The sequence below is a fragment of the Anopheles moucheti genome, chromosome 2, assembly GCF_943734755.1.
Source record: "Anopheles moucheti chromosome 2, idAnoMoucSN_F20_07, whole genome shotgun sequence".
Lineage (NCBI taxonomy): Eukaryota > Metazoa > Arthropoda > Insecta > Diptera > Culicidae > Anopheles > Anopheles moucheti.
This window is the reverse complement of record NC_069140.1, coordinates 47,889,861-47,905,512: the sequence shown is the minus strand read 5'-3', so window position 1 is coordinate 47,905,512 and position 15,652 is coordinate 47,889,861. Positions and strand designations below refer to the sequence as shown.

The 15,652-nt window shown below is 49.0% G+C and overlaps 1 protein-coding gene across 1 annotated transcript in view; it reads left to right on the top strand.

The window, feature by feature from the left end:
- LOC128310384 (uncharacterized) overlaps window positions 1-15,253 on the top strand; it is a 67,382-nt gene extending 52,129 nt beyond the window's left edge. Inside the window, exons 4-7 of the mRNA XM_053047008.1 lie at window positions 4,558-4,608; window positions 7,509-12,740; window positions 13,557-13,609; window positions 13,693-15,253. Coding sequence (XP_052902968.1) covers window positions 4,558-4,608; window positions 7,509-12,740; window positions 13,557-13,609; window positions 13,693-13,719 — 5,363 coding nt within the window. The 3' untranslated portion in view covers window positions 13,720-15,253. The remainder of the gene's footprint in view (window positions 1-4,557; window positions 4,609-7,508; window positions 12,741-13,556; window positions 13,610-13,692) is intronic.
- The last annotated feature ends 399 nt before the right edge of the window (window positions 15,254-15,652 follow it).

Sequence of the window (15,652 nt, the reverse complement as noted above, 5' to 3'; positions counted from 1 at the left end):
GAGCCCAAATACCGCAAATCGGACATCTGGAGTCGAACCGATCCACCAGCGTCCAGCCAAGAGCTACCGGATACTTCGGAGGACAGCGACTTGTACTACTATCACCACCAGCAGCACTACCAGTCGCAGCAGCATCAGCTGCCGCCGGTGGCTGGATTTGCTGACCGGCGTTTAACTGCGTCGCTCGATGGGATCGTGCTCGAAAGTAGCATCTCTCCGATACTAGACTTCCGGGCCTCCACGCCGCCACGCATGAAGTATAAATTTGATTACGATAGTTCTATGTTTCCAGGTAAATCTGCTTTATGAACAAACAAAAAAAAAAAACAAAAAAATCAACAAATCCAATCGCATTCTCTTTAATCGTCCATCCATATGTTCTATCTCTTATATTTCGTACAATACTTATGCAATCGTAATTATACCAGCTATCGTTATACCAACCCAGGCAGAATGTGGCATGATGTCACCCTCAATGTGACACTCATGTGCAACCGTACTCCATTTTCCCCGCCCTTCGTAACGTGACATAATACTATTATAGTGGTCAGTCTGTCGGGTCTGCCTGTCTTTCTGGTTTTCTGGTTCAACGGTTTATTTGCCTTCTGTATGCGCTGGTACTTCTTACTTCGGGTTCCGTTTCGCATTCGCTCATTCGCTCGCTCGTTTTGTCGCTAAAATTGCGTTCCTATCGTTACAATGATCTGTTTTTGATTTTCCGTTTTTTCGGTCGCTCCGCTACGTGTCAAAATTATTCCCACTTACGACGATCACGAATGGAAGGAAACTATAGCAGTATTATGTCTCAACACGTTTCGTTATACATGATATGGCACGGTGTAAACGGTGAACGGAGAGAAGGCGAATATTAACCGATACGCTTCGTACTACTAGCTACGATTTACCACGTATCTGACTACTAGAAAGCGGTCATTACTCGCTTGTACGTTAAAATGATGTACCAAAAATCGATTAAACATTTTACAATGACGGGAAGGCTTATTCGATTCCTGATCGTAATGCATGAGCCTACGCGGAAAAGGTAGCCCAATACCGGCTGGTAGTCAGATAGATCGTGGCAGTTCTCTGTAGCCGTCTTTGTGTTTGTGGCGATAGTTGCTGCCAAAAAAAAATGCAGCATTTTGTCTTAGCCTTTGTCACTGTATTGTTTTGCCTTGCAATGATGCCTTTTCGGATCGATGTTTAGCCTTTATTTTGTTGCGTTTTCCAATTGTGCTTTATTTCAGCTGTTACTTGGTATACTTATTTTCGCTTTGTGCCATTTTACTTGTCTTTTTTTTTTCAACTGTTCTAACCGAATAAACTAACAACAGGATAGCGAACATCGTGTTGTTGATGTGCTACTGTTGATCGACCACAAGCCTATACTGTACGACCTCGAAGCATACGCGGCACCAGCAACGATGGCAGACATTCCGCTAATATCCATCACGAAGGAATGCTCGGACGATGAAGATCTCAGCTCCTCGAGTCCGACGAACAAAATGAACATTGAGGATGCGCTTACCGATACGGAAGATCTGATCATTGATGCAGCACAGCGAGATCGTAAAGCCACATCTTCTTCGCCGATACCGCCAGCGTCCAATAGTTTGTCCTTGTTGGAAGCACTGCAAACACCGCTAGCTGGGGCACTGACGGACGTAGAAGATTGTAGCGATACGTCCGACGAAGAGGAGCGGGATGAAAAACCTACTCGCGAGGTTGAGATATCGTTGGACGATTTTCTTGATCAAGGCTACGTGGACGAAATGACAAAATCGGACCAACGCGGAGCAAAACCGAAGATCCTCACGCGCTCCTGCTCCAAAGCTACCGAAAGTGCCAGCAAAGGTCTGCAAGTGTGCGTAGACATCAGTGCTGCACTGACGGACTGTGAGGACTGTGCCATGTCGGGCGATGAAGAGCCGGACAACGAGAACATGGTGCCAGACTGTCCCGAGGATATTCTTATGCGGTGTGATGCCGATAACGGCATGGTGGATATTCATAATGCTGTCCGGCGCCGTCAGGACAAACACTTGCCCCGTACGGAACAGGTACAGTCCAGCAGCTCGGATTCCGACGAACCGGAGTGTAAGGTGGTTCGTCATCGAAAACCGCACCGAAAGGGAGTACCTGCCGAGAATCGGAATACATCCGACTGCGAAAACATTCTTGTCTCGGAGGAAGAGTCGGCAGCGTGTGCCAAACCGGGGCCGGTGTCCGTATTCGATGCAGATGAAATCACCATGGAGGCTAGCGATCATGAGGTGGAACAAGCGACAACCTTTCCAGAGATTAACATTTGCTTCGTGACAGATGACGTGGACATCGAGGAGCCGCCCAAGCCAAAACATGCCTCGTCCCGCCCGTCCTCATTGTCCGTAGGGCAAACGAACGCTGATGATGCGGTTACGGATGTGGAAAACCTGGATTCCTCGGACAGCGATAATGACGCACCGCACCAAAGCAGACGGCTCATTCCCCGTGCCGTTGCACGCGGTGGTAAGGGTGGCGGTATGACCGATGTGGAAGATTTCAATGCCAGCGATGAGGAGAACGATGATCAAGTGCAGCCTGATATGGGCGGCACGGAGCATTCGTTTCTGCCATCGCCCACACGAGAAATTGCAATCATGCGCGGTGATGGATCGGGCGAACAAACGTCAAACGTAATGCCCCTGAACCATGCCTGTCTGCTGGCGAAAACGCCCGACATTGAACAAGCGTTGACCGATTTCGAGGATCTGGATGTGAACGATGACGAAAACATGTACGACGACTCAAAGTACACCAGCGATGTGCTGCCGGAGATGGACAACGATAGTGTGTATGCGAGCGAAAACGCTCCGATGGCTCCGAAGCCGAATTGGATTGAGCAGGCTCACGATCCGGTGACGGACACGGAGGATATCTTCTTCGATCGCGGGCATAACAACAAACCTAACACCGCCAGCGTCTCATTCGGCACAAACGAATTGCGCCGACGCCGCAAACCGAAAGGCAGCGCCTGTACGCAATCGTACAAGGGCAAGACGTTTCTCGATACGAGCGCTACGGCGCAGGAAAACGGACCCGCCACGACCGACGTGGAGGATCTCTACCTGAGCGATGATGATGCTGGCTTTTCGACCATGCCAACCGATCGGTCAAAGCAGCGCCGTGCCACGATACAGGTGCCGCCCAATCAAAACACGGATTGTGCCAAAACCGACATCGAGTACCTCTCCGGGGACGAGTACGTATCGGAACGGACCGTTCCGTCACCGACGGTATGTCCGGATGGGTTTCGCAGCACGATCAAATCACGCGAGCGGCTCAGCGGCCGGCACGGTGATCGACTGGGCGGTGGCTGTCCGAACGATATGCACCCGCCGATGGCACCGACCATACGCAAAACGTCGCCCACCCCGGACGCCGCCAACTGTCACACGGACTGTGAGGAAATACAGGGTGCCTCGGATGAGGAGGATGCAACGAAGCTTGGAACCGCCGACCAGGAAAGTATCTCACGCGCTCAAACCGCCACGCCGTTCGAGTTGCGGCGTGCGCTAGACGAAAGTGGTAGCTGCGAAATTCACGATGCGATCGTTGGTGCACCGTTGAGATATCGGCAGGATATGCAGCGCGCACCTGCGAACGATGGCCAGGAGATGCCAACGGACGTTGAGTTTCTGGACGAAGATCCAGCGGATGCGCTGCCACATGACGATTAATTTCGAACATCTTTCCGTACCGTTACAGCTACAGCAGGTCGACCTATAAGAAGCGAAGGGAACGGTAGGGCAATGGTTTTGTGTTTTTTTTTTTGGTTTTTAGTTTTGCTTTACGTTGCTTGATTGTTTTGTGAACGTGTCGTAAGTGAAAGGACATTATCGTTTTACGGTAGCTTTTACTTAACTTGAAACGAAAGCCAACGCTTGCTACGCTTTGTGTTGCCGATTCCTGGTTGCCTTTAAATTTAGCCGATCGCGTAGTGTTCTGGTTCTTGTTTCTTTCATTTTATAAGGCAAGCGACCGTACATGAGGTGATGCGCGTACGTACGCTTTGGATAGTGTTCTTGCTATTGGCTTCTGTTTGCACTGTACACCTTATGCGCTGCACCCCCCCCTTATGCATAGTGCTGTGCAACGTAGCTAGTCTAGATGAACTACTACTCTCTTTATTTTTCAAACCCATCATTCACCTGCATTGTTCAAACTCCTGTACATACTTGTAGCACACAACTGCGTCCTGCAACATCGTTGTGCCAACACTGTTGAAACATTCATCTCCATAATACACACACACACACACTACTACTACTGTAACACACAGCCGCTTCATACATATCGAAACACCCGTTTGTTTTCTCGCATTCTCGCCCAGTATTGAATGTTTCTGCAGTAAGTGTACTCCAAGCTCCTTTGCCTTCCGTTTCCTTGTTCATCTTGCTCATCCCTCTACTAACAAGTGCAAACGAGATCCTTGCGGGAGGAGCGTCTGTGCCAAAGTGCGGTGTGTTTGATCATTGTGCTTTTGTTGCTCTCTTCTCTCCAATCTGTGCATTCCAGATACGTACACCGAACACGACGATGCGTTACAGACGTCGACCAGATTCGAAGGTTAGTATTTTGTGATCTGGTGGCTCACATCGCAACGGTTCAGTGCGCGGTACTCTCGCACACCTTGTCTCGGTTTGCCCCCGTGTCTTCTGCTGCGCTTGTGCGTGACGTCCTGGTCACGCGTTGCAATTGCGCTTACGCTCCGCTACCAGTGCAAGCAGCACGCGTTCTCACCTTAGCACAAGAAACACAAGCAAACTGCCCCACTACAGCTTCCATCCATCAGCTACAAAGATAAATTATCACACATCCATACACACTTATAAACACACACACAGACACACGAATCAGAGTTACATCTGATCAATGCACCATCTACAAAACTACCCTCCTTTACACCAGATAGAACAATGCAACAATCCAGTATACACAAAAACACACACAATGGTTTATTGATGCAAATATTAGTCTGCAAAAAGGTATGAAATCTGATTCTGGTGACGGTGTATCGGCGTTGGTTCGATTGGTCTGCTCCGTGGTGTTGCGTTGCTGATGCGTTGCATTTTCATTTGCGCTTTCCGTTCCACAGTGATGTACGACATTATAACCACAACAAAAAGAAAATTTTGTGAACAAATACCAAAAACCGAACTCACTCAATACGGTTCCAATGTTAAGGCGAAAGGTTCCCTCGAAATGCTAATTGAAAGATCTAAACATATAGTTGCACATTGCGTCAACCTACTCGCGGTACACACACTATGAATTGTGGCAAAATGTGTACCCCGAACAAATTCGAAACCGCTGACTAAAATGCGAAATCAGTCCCAATTGGTTTTCTTACCACACCAAACAATCGGTCCATCATTGCATCATTTATCATTCGAGCGCACTCCTGTCATCCAACATCATCCTCACACATTTTGGGTATCAATCATTTGCTGCGGCTATGATGCAGCCCCTTGCAATAGGGCAAATGGCTTGCCAACCGAGCGGCTCCAGCTAGCAATATGGAGCTGTTTGCTGCTGTTGCTGCTGCTGCTGCTGCTGCCGCTTCCCTTTCAATACCGATCTTTTTCTCTCATTGCAGGCGATCATGAGTATCTAGCGCTGGTAAAGTCGGAGGCAGGCCGGCTGATCGACGATGTGCTGGAACAGAGTGTATCGATCGTCAACAGCTCGCAGCCGGGTCCGATGACGATCGATCGCGATCTGCAGCCACCGTCCGAAAGTGAGCAGTACGCGATCCGCAGCGATATCCTGTCGTCTACCGATGGGGATGCGGTCGTGAAATCGCCTACCATCGAATCCATGTCCGGCAAATCGTTCGATGATAACATGAGCAATCCCGAGTATGACACATTGCTGCTTGGTACCACGTTCGGAGGGACCGCTACCGGTGCGGATGGGCAGTCTATTGCACTCCCTACCATGCAGCAAGACATTGCTGAGGATGATGATGATGATGTGGAGGATAGTACCGGTGTGAAGTTTGCCAGTGGCCTACCGAATGACGGTGACGTTTGTTCGGCCGTTGGTCGTGCCGACGATGACAATAAGCCTACGGACGATGGACGTCCGCTCGAGGGCAAAGCGGGCCCCGTAGATCCGGAACAGGCCGCGGCCGATGCGGCACGAAGGGCTAAAAAGGTCGATCGCAAATATGAGCGCCTTTCGTCGGACCTTGGGCCGGAAGTGCTGCTCGATAAAAACCAAGAGTACGATGATGCGATCTCGCAGATTAAGGACGAGGTGTCTATGCTGCAGAGCGAATACTCCAAAATGAGCTGGGACGAGAGCGTATCCATGACCACTGGAGATTTCGGTTCCAGCACGCCCGACAACGATCTGAAAGGTAGATGAAGTGAAGCTGAAGCACGGTTTTGAGCGTTAGCGTGTTGCGACTGGCGAACAGAACTACCATGCATATGCTACCACTTCGGCACAGTGGTGCATACCAATCGGATTCGGGCTGTAGTTCGTTCACACCCGGTTTCTTACACGCGTGCTCGCAAAAATGTTTCATTCGGATTCTTGTTTGCCATTAACTTTTCGTCTCTTGCGTTGAGTTTCATTTTAACAAGCGAAGGGCTCGATTGATTTATGTTCCACATTACATCACTGTACTATTCTTTACTATCAACCAGCTTGCCTTACCTCTTCTCTCCGGTACTATGTGCAATAACGAGAATGTAACCCATGACTAACAAACAGCTGGAACGAACGGGAGCTCCATTTTCAATACACTGTCCCTATTCCATTATGCATTTCATCATCCGAATGCTCTAGCTCATCGCGCTGACGACGAGTGTTTGATGACGAATTCTTCGATGCGCACATCACAATGCTTGGCGAAACTGTTATGCGATGCCGTTACCCGAACAATTCACCTCCCGATTCATTTCCCGATTCCACGATTCAGGACCGTGATTTCGCATTTTGGTTTTTGGTTACACTTTTCTTTGATTTTCCATGCGGTGGCGAGCGATGCTATTGTGCAAAGTATTGTTTACTAACCTTTTACCTACCTCAATATTGCACCCCGCAAAAAATTCTTATATATCGAATCAGAATCAGAAACTTCACACCTGTTAACAAACCTAAAATTTGTACGACCGAGCGGTAGTTTCTGTCTAGTAGGCACTAGTATACTATTTTTTACCTCTCAAACAAACACACACACACACACATACACACATTCACACATTCACACACACACACAAACAAACGTACACCCAGTGAGGATAGTGTGCATGAAGCGATAACACTGAAAACCGTAAACCCATGACGCCCAAGTTGGGAGTGTTTCTCCGGACATTTCGGTCAACGCTTTCAAGCCATGCCTGCGCCATTGCTGCGCTTTCAGCCAGTGACAAATAATGAAACCTTCAAACCAACAAATGAAAGCAAACCTTAACACGCTTTTTTCACCTCGCTTTTATTTCCTCTTTTATTAACAGAAACAGATTTGCAACTACAAACAGAAAATAACATACCCCCGACAACATCTCGCATTGAATGTAAAACAATAGAAGCTGCCTCTGTTAGCGATGTTTCTGAAGCTTTCGCTAGCGGACAGACCACTGCTGCTATCGCTGCAAGTACTACCACCATCACAGCTGCTAACATTGCTGCTTCCGCCACCGTTTTCGAAAGGAAAGAACATGCCACTGCGGTCGCGGTTGGTTCGCTGCAGGAACATTCGTCATCTGTCACGTCAACCGAGCAGGAAAAGCCAAGTGATTCGTCCAGCTTTGAGGGACAGCCCGTACCGAAACCACGCACCAGTATATCTTCCCGCACGGATACGGCCACGCGGTCGAGCCTGCTGGAGTCGTTCGATCACCAAGACTCCATCGAACAGTATCCGGAACCCACGCCGGCCCACTCCGTTGATTCGGAGCGGCTGCGTCAGGGTTCGATCACATCCGACGATTTGTCGCACGTGGCACAGAAGGACTCGAGTGAGATGGTCACCAGCGAGGAGGACATTTCCACCGGGGCGAAATTCTTTATCGGTGAATGCAGTAGCGACATCATTACCCGGTCAACCACCGAGAAGCGATCGGACTATGCGTTCGACAACGGCGGTTATACGTTCTCACAGGACTCGCAGGGCACCGATGACGATTCGCGCCGGGAAGCGATGGAAATGTACCAGCAGCAGATCAAGCTAGAGGATGGCTTCACGCTAGATTCGCTGAAGGAGCTGGACATTAGCTCGAGAACTGCCGGTAAGCCTCCTGTGGTGCATTCGCCTGTAACAGCAACAGCAGCCCAGCCGGCTACGAAACCAGCACAATCCGAGCAAGGAGAAGCGACAATTCTCGATACGACCACCGAGCAATACTCACACATGACGATCGACGAGATAACCATTGCAAAAACGCTCGAAGAGGTCAAGGAATCGCTGGACGCCGTGCAGGAAGAATTGATCGAAGCCGTTACGGATGGTACACCGATCAAGCAATCACCCTCAGAGTTCGAGTTTAAGATTCTTCCATCGACGCGCTACGTGCAAGATCCGATTTATGAAACTAATCAGGAGGAAGCGGTCGCAGTTTCAACGGCAACATCTGCTGCTATCACCACCACCACCATCGTCAGCGAAGGTGGTCTTTCCGATTCCGAGCCGAAACCGGTGGTGGTAGGCCCACCAATTAAAATAGATGAAGTCCCAACTGCCGGATCGTCCGACAGCTCGCAGCTGGAAATGTCGGCCCGCCTACGACACGGTCCCCATGCGGTACACGCCAAGGGCAGCCGATGGTCGGCAACCGATGTGGACAGCTCGGGCGAAAGTCATTACCAGAGTTTCGAGCATACGGATAGCAGCAGACCGCTGTCGTCGGATATCGAGCAAGCATTACCGTATGCATCGTCGGAGTACGAGACGGCGTTAGATCACTCGATTGTCCCGACCTCCATTGGGACGGAATATCACAGTGCTGTTAGCACACTGCACTCCTACCCGGTAAGCTCGCATGACAGCATGAAGAGTTTTGATTCGGAAAGCTCCGGCAATCTGGCTAGCATCGAATCGGAGGCCACAGAAACACTCGTCCCATCGACCATGGATGTGGACTTTGATTCTTCCGATGCTGCCCTGATTCACGACGATTCGGAAGATGATCTGCGAGATAAAATGTTGCTGTTGGATGACAAGGAGGAAATTTCGTCCGCTGCGAGCAGCATCCCGATAGCGATGAAACGTTCCCATGAGATGGACTTTGCCGAGCTGAAGAGTGATTCCATGCCCGAAGAAGGGATGCATTTTGGCGAGCCGCGTGAAGCTAGGATCTCAGCGGAGATGATGCAGCTGCAGGAAGAAAAGCTACTCAGTTCGAGCATTGGTACGGCCCGTGATTTGGTTGAAGCGATGCAAGCGACCAGCCTGGAGGACGTCAAAACGGAACCAGCGGATGATTCAAAGCTGGGTACCAGTCTGGAAGATGGTAGCATACTCTCGATCAGTCTATCCAGTGCTTCGAATTTGGAAACCATCATGGAAAACCTGTCGGAAAAAACGACGGCTGGCCCGGTACCGACGCACGTGGAAATTGGACTGGACGCTGTCACCCCAACAACATCGGGCACCACGGGATACATCGGGGACATTACGCTCACTTCGACCGTGCTGAAGGAGGGTGATGTTAACTTCCTCAACACCCAAGCCACAACGGAGATCATCGAACTGAGCACTGACCTGGCTGGGCGTGATGAAAGCGAAGAAACGGTTCGTAAGCGTGGCCACAAGCGCACCGAAAGTACCTCCATTATTTCAGGCAAATTTATGGCAGAAATGGGCGAAAACCGAGACTCGATCGAGTCGCAGGACGAGTCACTGTCGCAGGAAGCGTCGAAACCGTCGTGCTCCGAGCGCGACGAAACGCGAGACGAATCCTCCGATTCCGATTATGATCGGTACGAAAGCGAATATGCCCGGTCGTTCCGTGCGCCTGTGTCGCAGTCGAAAAAGAAGGACAAAAAGGCGGGCGATGTGTTCGAGAAGGACTTCGAGCTGGATCGGCGCAATTCATTCTCACCCTCGCAGTCCGTTATCGAAACGATCGTGGAGGATGTGCACGCCGAGATCGAGCAAAGCGACGAAGCGCAGCGAATTATGGCGAACAAGAGTCAGCTGCTGCAGGAATATCGCGAATCATCGTCCCACAACATACCGGACATTCACGTGACGGACGATTTTGCCGAGCCTTTGTCGCCGGGAAAGGATGACATGGACGTTTACCAGCACGAAACGTACGAAGCGACGAAACGTGAGACAGTCGCTTCATCTGAAGCTGTGGTTACGGTTTCAGAAAGTGATGCGGGAACGGCAACATCGACGATGACGACCACAGCTGTGTCCGCATCGTCTTCCGGTATGACGCAGGCAAAGCAGACGGGAATCCAGTATGCCAAACAGGAGGAATACCAGTTAACTGAGGAGCAGTACCAGGAGCTGATCGAGCAGAAGTACAAGGCAAAGTTAGCCGATACGACTACAAAGTATGCTTACGACGTCGACGATAAGGATGATTCGGCCGGATCGGATTCCTTCGAAATGCTGGAACAACCCGACATATCGGACGAGTTCGTGATAGTGGAGGAAGTGGCCCGAGAAGCTCACGAGTTCGACTCGGAAGGCAAAAGCATGGCCATCAAACATACCAAGCTCGAGAAGAAGCATGACGAGGATGTGGAGAAGATACTGGTCAAATCCGCACCAGCACATACGAATGCTGGTTCGATGTATGCCGCTAACATGCGGGACGACATGATGTACGAGTTCGAAGAAAGTCCTCCGACCGGTGGAGCGGAGGTCGATGGGGCCGGAGTTACGATGGATCTGCTAAACAATGGGTACCCGCTGGAGGAGAGCAAACGCTGGGTAGAGATGCAACTCGCGGAGACACAAAACTTCCGCTACCCGTACGAGGATCGGCTTGAGGACATCAAGGAGGAGGATACAGACTTCGAGGTGGGAAGCAGCCGCATTGGATCAATCAAGGATTCCTTCTCGAGCACACCCGACTACGATATGCTTGCCAAGCGCATGGCATCTCGCGAGCATGATGACATTTCCATGAGCAGTTTGCAAGAGTTTGAAAATTTGGAACACGTAATTTCGCTGGAAAACCGCAAAATGCAGCAGGGCTCGCAAGATTCGCTGAGCAACGGCAGCTTCACCAGACGGTTTATGCAACGCGGTGTCCACGGCGACGACATCAGTTTGTCCAGCCTGAAAGAGTTCGAGGGGCTGGAGAATGCCTGCATGGAGGCCCATCTGATAGAGATCAAAGCGAAGGAGGAGGCTGCACTTTTGCTTTCACGCTCGGATGAATCGAATAAATCGAACGGTTCCAACGGGGCCAAGCGTAGCCCACCGTCTAACGGTAGTGGAGTGGCAGCCAAACGGCAACATTCTGCTGAAGGATCTTGTGCGCAAATTATTAGTAGCTCATCCGTTACCACTACTGTGGTCGGTGGATCATCGGGGACATCGCAAGTGATCACCACGAAGGTAGAACAACAGATCGCGGCAGAATCGAACCGAGATGCATCGTCAGCGGTGTCAACCACTACCACCACGGTAACGACAATCTCACACGAAGGTCAAGTGCGTCAGGTCGTCGAGGAAGAGGACACTTCCCATATGCTGACCGTGTCCAGTGACAGTTTGGATGGTACGAGAACCGCTGCCAAACAGCTACCGGTAAGTCGTGACACATTACCATCGGCACACTCGAGCAGCGATAGTCTCGAAATCCACAGCAAGAACAATGTAGACGTAATGACCAGCAGCATCGATTCGATCGAGTTCTCCAAGACGGGGGTAGCGACCACCAGGTCGTCGCAGTCTGATTCCATCGAGCACATGGCTCAGCAGCAGCAACCGTACCGCAGCGATAGTACGGACTCGATCGAAGCACAGCAGCATCAGCAAAAGCTGCAACAGCAAGCACAACAGGTTACGCTTCACGGCATTCATGGCTTAAGCGACACCAAACGGGACTCGCTGGAATCGCTCGCGGCCAGCAGTGACAATCAGAGCGGATTCAGCAGCCCGACCAAATCGGCGCAAGGCTCGCGTCAGCTGTCGGAGAGTGGTAGCGGAGCGTCCGGTGCTTACCATCAGCAACAGCAAACGGTGCAGACGCACCACACGGTCATCAGTGCCGGTGGGGAACGTACGATGCAGAAGGATATATCGGCCGATTCGCTTACCGGTCCGGATGCAGCATTTCTAACCAGCACCGAAAGCCTCGAAACAAGCTCAACGGCCACGAACGCTACCTACCAGAATGAGACCGATTCCCAGATGTCGTCGAGCGTTACCAGCTGCGACTCCATCACGATGGTGGACACGGTAGGTCCGCAAGCGTTAGATAGCTGGGATACCTTCGCCTCCTCGGCTATGGCTACGGGGCACGGTGCCGGTGTCGGATACGCGAGCTCCACAATGACCACGTCGATGAGCGCTTACTCCTCGGCGACGGGAAGCAGCGATGTCATCCACGCAACACAGCAGCAGCAACAAGCATTCCGTACCGCACGTGCGGAAGCCACATCCTCCTTCGCGGCGTCCTCGGTGACGGTGGTATCGAGCTCCTCGGCGTCCTCCACTAGCTTCCAGGTGGCTCAGCACCAGATGGGGGAAAGTGAACTATTAAGTAGAGAACTGTTTCCAGGTTAGCGTGTTTTCTTTTCCAATCCACCAAAAAACTTCCCCCAAAAGTCAAACCGTTCTCACTGTAACACGAATGTTCAGGGCCGCCATCTTGCCGAGCACATTTTGCCCGGGTCAAAGCAGCCAAACCTGCTGAGAGTACTAGAACTAACGTCGTTCGGCTGAGTTTTGAGTAAACGCGACGCGTCTTCATTGTTGCTTTAGTTTTCCTTTCCGTCCTTTTGTGTTCACTTTGCGATCGCTTTCCCGTTTGTGTTTTTCTTACCCTTTTTATACAGTTTAATCGTTGCAGTGCTGCTAGAGAGTAAATCGCTTCCACCATACACACCGGTGTTAATTTTCCTCGCAATACTATATAGTACAATGTTTTCTTATTATACACACCAAACCACATAAACGAAGCCACGCAAAAAAAGGGCGATTGACCCAAAGCGTTAGCGTTACTATTGCTCTAGTTTTGACACTTTCTTTCTTTCCTTTTGCTGTAGCAAACCATTCCACTCACTTTCTCTTTGGTAGGAAATGGAGCTCGAAGACAGTTATTGAAGGCAAACGATCTAATTAGACTACTGTTACATCAATCTATTAAAAACAGCTATTTATTTTGGTCACATACAGGCATTACATTAGAGATTTTTTCATTCGGTTGGTTCTAGTTTTCTCATCCCATAGTTTTCGTGCTACAATTTTCGTTTCGTGCTGCCTTAATGTTACTGAGCGTTGCATGTTAAAATAACGAACACGACCGCATCATCCACGCGCTAATCCTTCCTTTTTGGGGTTGTTTGTTTGTTTTTTTTTTCTTTTCGTTGCACAGGGGAAATAGCTTTTGACGACGTGAAGGAAACAGCAAAGGAACGAAAGCAAAGCGTACGTATTGCTTGGCAGTGCACAATCTACCCCCCATATGCTCAGACGATTAAATATGGCTCTCTATGTTGCAACTTTTACAGAAATCCGCCGAAAAGGACAGGGAGTAATCGATGACAGCTGTGGCAGGCGTAATACTTGCAGCAACGGACACCGCAGTGCAGCAGTTCCAGCGGTAGAGTGCAGTTTTCCACAAGTTTTAACACATTCTTCTACTCTTTACGAACAGCCAACTTAAAGTTTGCAACACACAAAACTCTTTCTCTCAAATTCAACCCATAAGTATGTAAGTTCAGCAACGAACGAAGTCAAATCTTAACGTACGAGGAAAGTAATCCTTAACGGAAACTAAACATTATGTGTAGGAAGCAATACACGCGAGTGCGTACGGCGCCGAGAAGGCCTTTTAAAAGTGCAGGTCAGCTGGGCGTGTAACGTATCGGTAGGAAAATCGACATGACGAAGGGAAACCGAACCCAGTGCAGGTGAACTGTTTTAATAACTTCATTACTACATTATAACCAAAGAAGCTTAGCTCAGTCGATACATATTTAGTTCAGCTTCAACGAACTTTAAATCATAAAGCTACCCCTGATGATACTCTCTCGGCGGAAGCCTGTTTTAAACCACCCTCCGCCCACCAGTCGATGACTAACAATCACAAAGCAGATAGGGAAAGTGGGTTAATTTGCATGAGAGAGATGATTTATTTACTTCCCACGCACCTCAACCAGAGCAGAACGATGTGACCAATGTATTGATCGAAAATGGTGATGGTGGCGTGTAATGTGAGCTTTGCTTGATGCGATTGCATTAAGACGATTTCAGTTACCCTTGTTTCTATGCCATTGTAGCCTGTTCTTGTGTATGATTCCGATGTATGCTGCTGCCGCCAACTTTGGGTGACATTAATTATAAGCTTCCAGCTTCATTCTTTAAAGCTTACCGTGTTCGCATATTCAGGGTGTGTTCATGCTTTCGATGGTGGCGAGACATAACGAAATTAGGGTACGCATAAGGAAAATAAACGAACAAACACATGAAAGAACAAAACAACAAACAGGAGAAAAAGATTCAAAGACCCATACAAAACGGTTATCGTGGCAGGTAGTTACTGTAGAGGCCCTAGGGACGGCTAGATAAGATGTAGTAGCGTGGTATCGAAAACCCCGGAAAAGAAGCAGTATATTTGAGATTCTTTTTTAAACGTACCGAACGGATATTGCAAAAAAAAAAACACTGTTGCAAAAAGCATGTTATAGCTAAAATATACAATTACTGATCAAATCAAACGTATAAAAACGTATATATTACAGAGTGGGCTTGCCGCAAAAAGCGAATCGAAAGGGAACCAAACGGTCAACAAAGCCAAACACACTGTGTAGACAGCAGAAATAAACGAATTGTAATATGACAGGCAAAGACGGTAGACCACGCAAAAGGAAAATATTTTAGAGCGCAAGCCCACTTGCATATTAACAAAGTTTGCATTAACAAACCAAACACAAAGTTCGCAAAATGAAAAAAATGGCAAAAGGGAGGATAAGTAACAACACTAAACACTAAAATCCGCTACCACGTGCTACTAACTAACTAAAACAAATATTATTAATACAAAAACCAAAAAAAAACAAAACAAAACAATACAACACACATGACACATACTTACATGGATGTACTATTTGCAAAAAACTATGAAGAATAAAAGTGCTTATGACAACATTACGTACCGTCGTTCGGGTTGATGATCATCAGAGTTTTTATCTTGAAACGTTCGAGTGCTGTACTGTGGCAATTTGTGTGACTACCGAAAGCAACAGAGAGTTCACTCATAAGCTCTTAGTTATAGCAACTAAGTAGTTATATGACATATAACCCAATCAGGTTTGAAGGGTTGTGGCTAAAATTCTCACTCTTTCTAAGACATGCCAGTGTTCGAGTCTATGGTTAAGTGAGACTGAGAGGAAATATCAGCGGCGGATCAAGCGGTAGGCGGAGTAGGCGGTCGCCTAGGGCCTCGCCGTGTTGGGGGCCCCAAACAAC